Genomic DNA, 12393 nt, shown 5'->3' on the forward strand with positions numbered 1-12393 from the left:
GATTAGTAAGGCGGTATACACGAGGAGGCTCCAAAACCAGAGTTAGCCACAATTGACTCAATGACCTGACTAAACTTTAATTGATCTTAATGGTGTAAAACCAAATAAACACACTGGACAAGTAAAGCAAAAACAAAACCTTATAGCAAGGGTGTTTAACCCTCTCAATGCTGACCCAGTGACTTTGTCAAGTTCTGTGAATAATAGACTTAGAATTATAAGAGGCAAATGAGCCCAATTTCCGAGTTGCTGAGATCCTTGCATACTGTTAAGGGATTTCTGCCAAAGCAATAATTGGGCATTCAGTACTGTTCTGGGATCTCCACCAACTTAAATTAGAAACATGTGTCTGTCATTTTACACTTTAGATACCTCAGGTCTCTTTCTACAGTCCCTTTGGTCTAACTGCTGGTAAAGAGGTTTGGCTGCTCTCAAAGCAAACCCTTGTGGTTTCATTACGTGATATGGTCCTTACATGCATTTTGGCTCATACCCTTTATTATCTTTTAGTCAAGGACTGAATTGTGCCGCACAGATTTTTCTGACTACAACCAGATTTTATGGCTTAAAGGATATGTAATTTAATGTATATATATATAGAGAGAGAGAGAGAGAAAGAGAGAGATAAATATATATATATATATATATATATATATATATAGTTTAATAAGCTTCTCATAACCGTTATGTCAGTTCATCTTTATAAAAAGCAAGGTGCCCCTCCCCCGTAGGTGCTGGCATGTGCCCTGCTCTCCCTGTCATGACAGCAGTGCTATTGTGACATCATCAGAGCATAATAACCTCACACTGGGCGTGGAGCTTCAGTACTAGAGGAGACAGCAAGCTACTTGTAGTGACTGAACCTCCAGTAGTGCAAAAGATTAGTAAAGAGACTGACTTTTATTTCTTCATTTTGACCCATTTCTCCTCCTGCTTTTGTGATCGCTGAGTGAGGCAAGTCAGGGCAGATATTGTCGCAAAAACAACTGACGAGATGGGGACAACACTAGGCCCCTGGGAATGGATGTGTACCTGCTGCAAAACCACATGTGGCCTATGCCGGCGTGCCTGCCCCTGCGCCTGTTCCTGCAACTGTCCTTGCTCCTGCAAGTGCCCCTGCAAGCGCAAGTGCCCCTGCGACTGCCCGCGGGACTGCGACTGCCCTCGCGACTGCCCCTGTGACTGCTCCCGCGATTGCTTGTCAAACCTGTGCCCTGAAGAAGTGAAGGTCGAGGAAGTGAGCGCCGAGGATTACATTGACGAGGACAAAAAGGAGGTGAGAGCCCAACTCCGAGAGGACAACGCGGTGAAATCTTCTCTGAGGAGCTGTGGCGCCTTCACCTTTGGGTTGATTCTCACCGCCATGTATGCGGCCATCGTCCTCTTTGTGAAGAACTATAGCCTGAAGTACTGCATCGTGTCCTCAGTGGTCATCTGCATCCTCCTCACCCTCGGCATGGCCTTCTTCATGAAGATGCGGGTCACAGTGTTCCTTATGCTGCCCCAGCTCTTCTCAATTGAGGGCAAGACCATCGTGCTCCTGGTCGCCTTCTCGCTGGCCTTACAGGGACCTGCAGCCAACACCTTGGAGAATTTCCGGCGCTCATCTGAGTCCGTGTCCTGCGGCGTGGAACTGGCCATGAACCAGACCAAGGAGCTCCTGGAAAAAGTTAAAAGGCCGTTAGTGAGTGCGCTGGATATTCTGAGGAACATCGGCCAGAGGCTGAAAGGAGTGGCCGATCGGGCCAGAAAGTTCTTCAAGACGGTGACAGACGGAGTGAAGCACATCGGACGCGTCCTGCGGAATGTGTGGCGTTTTATCGCCAATATCGGGGAGGTCTGTAACGAGGAACTGGAAGTTCCCTATCTAAAGTGCAGGAAAATATTTGACACGGCACGGAATCAGTGCTTCCAGGTGATGCCATTCTTGTCATTCCTGTGCTACATTGTGGACGCCTTCAAACCGCTGTGTGGACTGGCTAAAACCGCTACAATCCTATGCCTCCTGCCAAAGTATCTCCAGAAATATGTCCGAAAGCATGTGAAAAACCCCATCATCAACATGCTCCGCAACATCAAGGACAAGTTTGAGTTTAACGTGACGGTTATTCACGACTTCGACATAAACCTGAACTCCAGCAAGAGCATCAAGCAGGTGGCAGTCGGCATCATGAGCGAAGTGCAGAGCACACTGAACCCCTATCTGGATGTGCTCAGCATGTTCAGCTATTCAATGACATTTGTTTGCCTCTTCATCTACATCATGGCCGCTCGGTACCAGCGCAAGTACCTCTATGAAGATAACCACGACAATATCTACATAACGCGGTCCTTCATAGAGCTGGACGTGATGAGAGCCAAGCAAGGGCGCAAAACCCTCCTGCCCCTTTCCGCCAGAGAGGCCTACAACTTCATCCTGCCAGGTTCGCTTTACCTGACTAAACGTGAGAGGAAGGGATATTCTTTTGACATCATCAACGTCTTCCGAAATGTTCTGGTGGTCGCATTTATGATGGTGATGGACTTCATCATCTACTGGGTGCTGGACATGGTGTATTACCTGCTGCAAGCGGACGTGGTTGCCAGAGCTCCGGTGACGTTCTCTGTGCTGATCAACGGCTCCGGTTATGCCAGCGAAATCTTCTCCAATGTGGTGTCTGCGTTTGACATCCTTCAGAGAGGGAACTTGACAGTTTTGTCAAAGAAATGCCTAGTCGCTCCGTCCGCCCCAGACTTTAAAGGATACATACTCATAGGTTCAATGTATGGCCTGTGCTTCCTCATTGCGATATTTGGCGTCTACATACGGAGGCTGCAGCGCGTAATCTGTGCCTATTATTACCCATCCCGTGAGCAGGAGCGCATCTGTTTTCTTTACAACAACTTGATAACCAAACGCACAAACATTGAGGACTCCTTGATCAGGAGCGTGAGGATGAATGCAGAGGACGGGGGGCACTCTAGCTTCCTGCAGGTCCTGGCGGCAAAACTCCCCGGGTGCCGCTGGTTTGCCCAGCTGTTGGGCACCAATGAGCAGTACTGCATGGCATGTGCCAAGACAATCACTGGCAGCGAGGGGCAGGACTGCGTGGCCTGCATCACCCCAGGCTGTAAAGGGATGTACTGCAGGGGCTGCTTTGAGATCCTTAATAACATCTGCACAATTTGTATGGCTCCACTGGCATACTCTGAGGCTATCGAAGAGGAGGTCGACTCCAGTGACGAAGAACAGGTCCACCTCTGGATCGATGCCATGAAAACCATTAAGGCTGAAGAGAAAGGAAAGAGGAAGAAGCTGAAAGAGGTTGTGAAGGATCGCCTCAAACAGGTTCTCCGTAGCCAGGGTAGCAGAGCAGCGTTAGGCGAGAAGCTCCTGGAGAAGTATAAGGAGGAGGTCCGTGGCAGGGAGGAAGATGAGAGCTCAGGAATCAGTGAGGTTGAATCCAGTGAGGACTCTGAAGATACAGATTTTGAATATCAGAACTCAACAGAGGACACTGACTCTTCAGATTCTGAGGACCACACGACCCCCCCATTCACAAAGTGGACAGAAGCACGAAGGAAGAGGGATCTGGTCACCCCCGCGCGGCAGAGGCCACCCAGGAGGAGAGGACGGCGGGCGGTGAAGAATGGAGGTGGAAACTAGAATGGAATTCAGAACTATACCCACCCCTTCTTCTACCTAAATTTCCTTTGTAATCCCTTCACCACCAAGTGAATCGGCTTGCATCCTGTTCCTGCTGGTTTAGACCACAGTTTTTTTGCGCCTTTCACTCTTAAATAAATTTTGACTTTGGGTTTGGGAAAACAAATAGCAGGTTTCTTTTAAGACATTTTAAATGTTCTTTTTTTATTATTTTTTTAGAAAACGAACAAAAAAGGATTAATACTTCAGGTCTACTGTACGTATTCCTTTCAATATTTAACCCCTTAACGACAATCCCCGTACATGTACGGGGTTGCCGTGCAACGGGTTAACGACAATGCCCGTACATGTACGGGCTGCCGTTAAATAGCTGCAGCGCCGCGATCGCGGCGTTTTCGCCGCGATCGGCGGCTTTGCAGCATCCACGGAAGCCTCACAAGTGAGGCTGACCGTGGATCCGGGGAGGGCAGCCCTCGGCAGCCCTCCCCGGAAGAAAAATGGCCGCCGCCGCACCGATCATCAAAGATCGCGGCGGCGCCCGGCTAAAACTGCTTAGGAAGCGATATGAATCGCTTCCTAAGCATAAATGGTGTTACTGACATGCCTCGATATCGAGGCATGTCAGCAACACTACCCCCCGACCCCCGATCGCCTTGTGATTGCTCCGAGGAGCAACCACAAGTGCCATCCTGTGAATGACGTTGCCGTCATTCACAGGATGGCATTAACAAGAGAAATGAGTTCATAGAGGGTCTATCCAGACCCTCTTGAGAACTCTCGAGCTCCTCCTGCAGGTTGAATGCAGGTACTGCATCCAACCATGCAAGGTCAATGGAGCCCAGCTCACTAGTGAGAGTGACTAGTAAAAAAAAAAAAAAAAAAAAAAAAAAAAAATTAAAAAAAAAAATTTAAAAAATGTTTCAAAAAAATGTCAAAAATATGGTAACATGTAAAAATCCCCACTGTCACCAAAAAAAAAAAAGTTTTTAATAAGCAAGTCCTAAAATTTTTACAAAATATGTCCTAATATCTTTACAAAAATTCCATTATGGAAAGAGTTAAAATATTGGCATTACAAATGCCCATAGGGTGTCTAGTATTAAAAAATATATGATTTGATGGGGTAAATTGAATTGGCCGGGTTCAAAGATGTCCCAAATATGGGACATGGGGCAGATGTCTAAATGGCAAAAAAATACACACCTCACAAAGGCGGCCTTTTACCTCCCAAATAACCCTACAAACCCATGCATGTGGGGTATCGCTGCGCTCAGGAGATGTTACTGAACACATATTGGGGTGTTGTGTGACACGGACATATACCAGGAGCGATAAATTTATACAACATGTGTGAAAAAAATACAAAAAGAATTACTACCATAAAGTTTCACAAAGGGTAGTGGTAAAATTAGTGCATTGAAAGGGTTAAAATACCAGCATTTCAAATACCTTGGGGTGTCTAGTTTTTAAAAATATATGATTTGATGGGGTAAATTGCATTGGCCGGCTTCAAAGATACCTGAAATGGCACATGGGGGGAAGAATTACCAGATTTGGAAAAAAAGGTTTTGAAATGGCAAAACGCTACCTGTACTTATTGCCCCATAACGTGCAGAAAAAAGCAAAAAAACATAAAAACATTGGGTATTTCTAAACTCAGGACAAATAGTAGAATCTATTTAGCAGGTTTTTTCATTCGTTTTTGCAGATGAGTAAAAGTTTTCTGTTTAAAAAGTGAGAAAAAGTAATTTTTTAACAAAAAATCCCCATATTTTATCATTTTTTTTATAGTAAATTAGATGATATGATAAAATTAATGGTATCTAAAGAAAGCCCTGTTTGTCCTGAAAAAAACAATATATAATATGTGTGGGAGCATGAAATGAGAGAGAAGAAAATCACAGCTAAACAGTAACACTGAAAAACGTTAAAAGAGCCATTGTCCCACAATATACTACGAGTAAAAACCCCTATTGTCCTTAAGGGGTTAATGTCCCCAGATGTGAGTCGTTACTGCCAACTGAATGCCCAATCCATTCTTATGACAAGCAGATCCAACAGAAGCTAGCACTTTAGGTCAGTATTGCTGACAGTAGATCGTCTATACCTGCTGAATACAGAACTAGACTGATGCATCATTTTCAAAGCCATTCGCATCTGGGAGGTATTTAGTTTTGCTGGCTTTAATCGCCAAATTCACAGGTTTCAGCATCTCTTTAAATGTAATACTTATATTTTAATGCTACCGAAAAATATATAATGGGAAAACTAAAAAGAAAGTTACCTGAATGGTCAATTCCCGCATTCAGATTCAATGGTCATGTTGTAGTATAAGCTGCATAGCATAGTCCCAGATGTTTATGAGTACTAATGTGTACTGCTTCTATTTAAATTGTAGTAGATATGAACATAGGGATAAAAAAAGAAGATGGGGTGCAAGTCACATTTTACCACTCAGTAAATTAAGCCAAACACGCGTATAGATCATTCCCCATTATTATTATTATTATTATTATTATTATCTTTTATTTATATAGCGCCAATAGTTTACGCAGGGCTTACTACAGTACATGAATTCAAGGGATATGACAAGACAAGAATTGACAGAGAGAGCCCTGCTCGCAAGCTTACAATCTTGAGGGAATGGGGTGACAAACATAAGGCACAGAGAAACTGTGAGAGGTAGTGTGATGGTTGTATCAATGACAAGGAAGTTCTAGCAGCTAAGATGGTATGCTTATCTGAAGAAGTGGGTTTTGAGATGTTTCTTGAATGTCGGGAGGGAGGGAGGGTGAATGCTGAAGGTTCCTTGGGAGTAGATTCCAGAGATATTTGGCAGCTCGAGTGAAATCTTGTAGACGGGAAAAGGAAGAGGTGATAAGTGAGGAGGAGTGCCTTAGCCCATGGGAAGAACGTAGGGATCGAGTAAGAGAGTATTTGCTAATGAGGTCAGAAATGTATGGAGGAACCGTATTATGGATGGCCTTATATGTCAGTACCAGGATTTTAAATGTAATTCTAAAGGCAATTGGGAGCCAGTGGAGGGTTTCACAGAGTGGGGAAGCAGAAGAGGAGCGACGTGCAAGGAAGATAAGGAAGTCCCTCAGACCAGAGGAGGATGTCTGGAGAAAACCAGATCAAGTGAGTGTCCTCAGACCAGAGGAGGATGTCGGGGAGAGGAGTTTAGAGCTAGCAGAGTTGTTAGATATATCTAAAGGAATGTTAAAGTCACCCAGAATAAGGCAGGGGATATTAGGAGAGAGGAAGAAAGGGAGCCAGGCAGTCAAAGAACTGTGAGGTAGGGCCTGGAGGGCGATATATGACAGCAATTTGAAGAGAGAGTGGAGAGAAAAGATGGATTGTGTGAACTTCAAAGCAACAGAATGAGAGGGAGGGAGGGCTTGGTATATGCTGGAAGGTGCAGTCAGGTGAGAGAAGGATGCCTACACCACCACCCTTTCTGCCATCAGGCCTAGGAGTGTGGCATCCTGTTATCTATGAAATCAAAGAGTATTTTGTGTGGGGGGGGGAATCAGAGCTTTTGGCATACAAAGAAGAATGGATCCAGCCCCAAAATACCTTACCAACGATTAATGCATATTAAAGTACATAGGACCTACTTGAATATTTTGGGGTTTTGTTTACGTGAAAGAAAAGGAATAAACACCTGCTGGAGACACTGCGGCTCCAGAGCTGTTCAATGGAACGCATCTCCAGCAAGGCAAAAAGCTGAGGGCAGGGAAACAGCGCAAACGAGTTCTGATTAATCGCTCTATGCTTTTGCATAAAAAACAGGAAAATAATAGGTGACCCTCGGCTATCACAAACATCAAAAGACATATCGTGGCTAGAGTTTAACTTTAACCAATCTAGACCTTAGTTGGGTTTTCTCCACACTGTCCATCTCTCATTGTAATGTAGTGTAAAATAATTTAACCAACAAACTTTAAACAGAGTTTAAACACAGGTTTACTTTGAATCTACTTAAAATACATTTTGTACCTTTCACTTTCCTAGATTTCCTTTCAAGTCCTAGATTTTGCAGTTCCATACACTAAAACATATGCCACGATGTTTAAAGATTACAGATTTAAGACATTAATATATGCTTCAAAAAACTTCAAGGGGCAGGGAAATGACTAGATAATGCTGCCTGTTCCACAGTGAGACATAGATCTCAGCTTCCCTGAAGTAAACTAAATCACTACAAAATGACACTAATAAAACAATGTATCTCATTAGTTTATGAAACTGTTAGTATATGGCCAACTGAGGAGAGTTCAAAGATTCCAATATACTGATATGAATTTTGAAACAGCTGCCTCAGCGAAAAAGCTGCAAGGGTAAATCAATGTCAGGTTTGAACAGTATCAATGTATCTATTACTTATACAGCTAAGCCATTCTCCTAGCCAGTTTTAGTGGCTTCCACCCTGCATACACACATAAGCCGCTGAAATGAATCTTTCTGCGTGACACATTTTTTCTACTCTGCAATCTTGTGGTGTGGTGAAAATGTCATTAGGATGTAAGCCCCAAAAGGTAGACCGGCATTAACATACAGGCAACCCTGGGCAGGGCACCTAGATGGTAGGGGCACCTCTGCCAAGATGTCTGTTGGATTAGTAAGGCGGTATACACGAGGAGGCTCCAAAACCAGAGTTAGCCACAATTGACTCAATGACCTGACTAAACTTTAATTGATCTTAATGGTGTAAAACCAAATAAACACACTGGACAAGTAAAGCAAAAACAAAACCTTATAGCAAGGGTGTTTAACCCTCTCAATGCTGACCCAGTGACTTTGTCAAGTTCTGTGAATAATAGACTTAGAATTATAAGAGGCAAATGAGCCCAATTTCCGAGTTGCTGAGATCCTTGCATACTGTTAAGGGATTTCTGCCAAAGCAATAATTGGGCATTCAGTACTGTTCTGGGATCTCCACCAACTTAAATTAGAAACATGTGTCTGTCATTTTACACTTTAGATACCTCAGGTCTCTTTCTACAGTCCCTTTGGTCTAACTGCTGGTAAAGAGGTTTGGCTGCTCTCAAAGCAAACCCTTGTGGTTTCATTACGTGATATGGTCCTTACATGCATTTTGGCTCATACCCTTTATTATCTTTTAGTCAAGGACTGAATTGTGCCGCACAGATTTTTCTGACTACAACCAGATTTTATGGCTTAAAGGATATGTAATTTAATGTATATATATATATAGAGAGAGAGAGAGAAAGAGAGAGATAAATATATATATATATATATATATATATATATAGTTTAATAAGCTTCTCATAACCGTTATGTCAGTTCATCTTTATAAAAAGCAAGGTGCCCCTCCCCCGTAGGTGCTGGCATGTGCCCTGCTCTCCCTGTCATGACAGCAGTGCTATTGTGACATCATCAGAGCATAATAACCTCACACTGGGCGTGGAGCTTCAGTACTAGAGGAGACAGCAAGCTACTTGTAGTGACTGAACCTCCAGTAGTGCAAAAGATTAGTAAAGAGACTGACTTTTATTTCTTCATTTTGACCCATTTCTCCTCCTGCTTTTGTGATCGCTGAGTGAGGCAAGTCAGGGCAGATATTGTCGCAAAAACAACTGACGAGATGGGGACAACACTAGGCCCCTGGGAATGGATGTGTACCTGCTGCAAAACCACATGTGGCCTATGCCGGCGTGCCTGCCCCTGCGCCTGTTCCTGCAACTGTCCTTGCTCCTGCAAGTGCCCCTGCAAGCGCAAGTGCCCCTGCGACTGCCCCTGCGACTGCCCGCGGGACTGCGACTGCCCTCGCGACTGCCCCTGTGACTGCTCCCGCGATTGCTTGTCAAACCTGTGCCCTGAAGTGAAGGTCGAGGAAGTGAGCGCCGAGGATTACATTGACGAGGACAAAAAGGAGGTGAGAGCCCAACTCCGAGAGGACAACGCGGTGAAATCTTCTCTGAGGAGCTGTGGCGCCTTCACCTTTGGGTTGATTCTCACCGCCATGTATGCGGCCATCGTCCTCTTTGTGAAGAACTATAGCCTGAAGTACTGCATCGTGTCCTCAGTGGTCATCTGCATCCTCCTCACCCTCGGCATGGCCTTCTTCATGAAGATGCGGGTCACAGTGTTCCTTATGCTGCCCCAGCTCTTCTCAATTGAGGGCAAGACCATCGTGCTCCTGGTCGCCTTCTCGCTGGCCTTACAGGGACCTGCAGCCAACACCTTGGAGAATTTCCGGCGCTCATCTGAGTCCGTGTCCTGCGGCGTGGAACTGGCCATGAACCAGACCAAGGAGCTCCTGGAAAAAGTTAAAAGGCCGTTAGTGAGTGCGCTGGATATTCTGAGGAACATCGGCCAGAGGCTGAAAGGAGTGGCCGATCGGGCCAGAAAGTTCTTCAAGACGGTGACAGACGGAGTGAAGCACATCGGACGCGTCCTGCGGAATGTGTGGCGTTTTATCGCCAATATCGGGGAGGTCTGTAACGAGGAACTGGAAGTTCCCTATCTAAAGTGCAGGAAAATATTTGACACGGCACGGAATCAGTGCTTCCAGGTGATGCCATTCTTGTCATTCCTGTGCTACATTGTGGACGCCTTCAAACCGCTGTGTGGACTGGCTAAAACCGCTACAATCCTATGCCTCCTGCCAAAGTATCTCCAGAAATATGTCCGAAAGCATGTGAAAAACCCCATCATCAACATGCTCCGCAACATCAAGGACAAGTTTGAGTTTAACGTGACGGTTATTCACGACTTCGACATAAACCTGAACTCCAGCAAGAGCATCAAGCAGGTGGCAGTCGGCATCATGAGCGAAGTGCAGAGCACACTGAACCCCTATCTGGATGTGCTCAGCATGTTCAGCTATTCAATGACATTTGTTTGCCTCTTCATCTACATCATGGCCGCTCGGTACCAGCGCAAGTACCTCTATGAAGATAACCACGACAATATCTACATAACGCGGTCCTTCATAGAGCTGGACGTGATGAGAGCCAAGCAAGGGCGCAGAACCCTCCTGCCCCTTTCCGCCAGAGAGGCCTACAACTTCATCCTGCCAGGTTCGCTTTACCTGACCAAACGTGAGAGGAAGGGATATTCTTTTGACATCATCAACGTCTTCCGAAATGTTCTGGTGGTCGCATTTATGATGGTGATGGACTTCATCATCTACTGGGTGCTGGACATGGTGTATTACCTGCTGCAAGCGGACGTGGTTGCCAGAGCTCCGGTGACGTTCTCTGTGCTGATCAACGGCTCCGGTTATGCCAGCGAAATCTTCTCCAATGTGGTGTCTGCGTTTGACATCCTTCAGAGAGGGAACTTGACAGTTTTGTCAAAGAAATGCCTAGTCGCTCCGTCCGCCCCAGACTTTAAAGGATACATACTCATAGGTTCAATGTATGGCCTGTGCTTCCTCATTGCGATATTTGGCGTCTACATACGGAGGCTGCAGCGCGTAATCTGTGCCTATTATTACCCATCCCGTGAGCAGGAGCGCATCTGTTTTCTTTACAACAACTTGATAACCAAACGCACAAACATTGAGGACTCCTTGATCAGGAGCGTGAGGATGAATGCAGAGGACGGGGGGCACTCTAGCTTCCTGCAGGTCCTGGCGGCAAAACTCCCCGGGTGCCGCTGGTTTGCCCAGCTGTTGGGCACCAATGAGCAGTACTGCATGGCATGTGCCAAGACAATCACTGGCAGCGAGGGGCAGGACTGCGTGGCCTGCATCACCCCAGGCTGTAAAGGGATGTACTGCAGGGGCTGCTTTGAGATCCTTAATAACATCTGCACAATTTGTATGGCTCCACTGGCATACTCTGAGGCTATCGAAGAGGAGGTCGACTCCAGTGACGAAGAACAGGTCCACCTCTGGATCGATGCCATGAAAACCATTAAGGCTGAAGAGAAAGGAAAGAGGAAGAAGCTGAAAGAGGTTGTGAAGGATCGCCTCAAACAGGTTCTCCGTAGCCAGGGTAGCAGAGCAGCGTTAGGCGAGAAGCTCCTGGAGAAGTATAAGGAGGAGGTCCGTGGCAGGGAGGAAGATGAGAGCTCAGGAATCAGTGAGGTTGAATCCAGTGAGGACTCTGAAGATACAGATTTTGAATATCAGAACTCAACAGAGGACACTGACTCTTCAGATTCTGAGGACCACACGACCCCCCCATTCACAAAGTGGACAGAAGCACGAAGGAAGAGGGATCTGGTCATCCCCGCGCGGCAGAGGCCACCCAGGAGGAGAGGACGGCGGGCGGTGAAGAATGGAGGTGGAAACTAGAATGGAATTCAGAACTATACCCACCCCTTCTTCTACCTAAATTTCCTTTGTAATCCCTTCACCACCAAGTGAATCAGCTTGCATCCTGTTCCTGCTGGTTTAGACCACAGTTTTTTGCGCCTTTCACTCTTAAATAAATTTTGACTTTGGGTTTGGGAAAACAAATAGCAGGTTTCTTTTAAGACATTTTAAATGTTCTTTTTTTATTATTTTTTTAGAAAACGAACAAAAAAGGATTAATACTTCAGGTCTACTGTACGTATTCCTTTCAATATTTAATGTCCCCAGATGTGAGTCGTTACTGCCAACTGAATGCCCAATCCATTCTTATGACAAGCAGATCCAACAGAAGCTAGCACTTTAAGTCAGTATTGCTGACAGTAGATCGTCTATACCTGCTGAATACAGAACTAGACTGATGCATCATTTTCAAAGCCATTCGCATCTGGGAGGTATTTAGTTTTGCTGGCTTTAA

General features: G+C 45.4%; 2 protein-coding genes across 2 annotated transcripts; both read left to right on the forward strand.

Moving 5' to 3' along the window:
* Window positions 1-994: 994 nt before the first annotated feature.
* LOC128484006 (DC-STAMP domain-containing protein 2-like) lies at window positions 995-3646 on the forward strand. Its single transcript, XM_053460326.1, has one exon. The coding sequence runs from the start codon at window positions 995-997 to the stop codon at window positions 3644-3646; it is 2652 nt and encodes an 883-aa protein (XP_053316301.1).
* Window positions 3647-9257: 5611 nt separating this feature from the next.
* Window positions 9258-11918, forward strand: LOC128484007 (DC-STAMP domain-containing protein 2-like). Its single transcript, XM_053460327.1, has one exon. The coding sequence runs from the start codon at window positions 9258-9260 to the stop codon at window positions 11916-11918; it is 2661 nt and encodes an 886-aa protein (XP_053316302.1).
* The last annotated feature ends 475 nt before the right edge of the window (window positions 11919-12393 follow it).

The sequence above is a fragment of the Spea bombifrons genome, chromosome 3, assembly GCF_027358695.1.
Source record: "Spea bombifrons isolate aSpeBom1 chromosome 3, aSpeBom1.2.pri, whole genome shotgun sequence".
In the NCBI taxonomy this organism is placed as follows: Eukaryota; Metazoa; Chordata; class Amphibia; order Anura; family Pelobatidae; genus Spea; species Spea bombifrons.

What these genes read in the sequence shown, in the direction of transcription:
- LOC128484006 (XM_053460326.1), top strand. Translation starts at nt 995, where the DNA reads ATGGGGACAACACTAGGCCCCTGGGAATGGATGTGTACCTGCTGCAAA.
- LOC128484007 (XM_053460327.1), top strand. Translation starts at nt 9,258, where the DNA reads ATGGGGACAACACTAGGCCCCTGGGAATGGATGTGTACCTGCTGCAAA.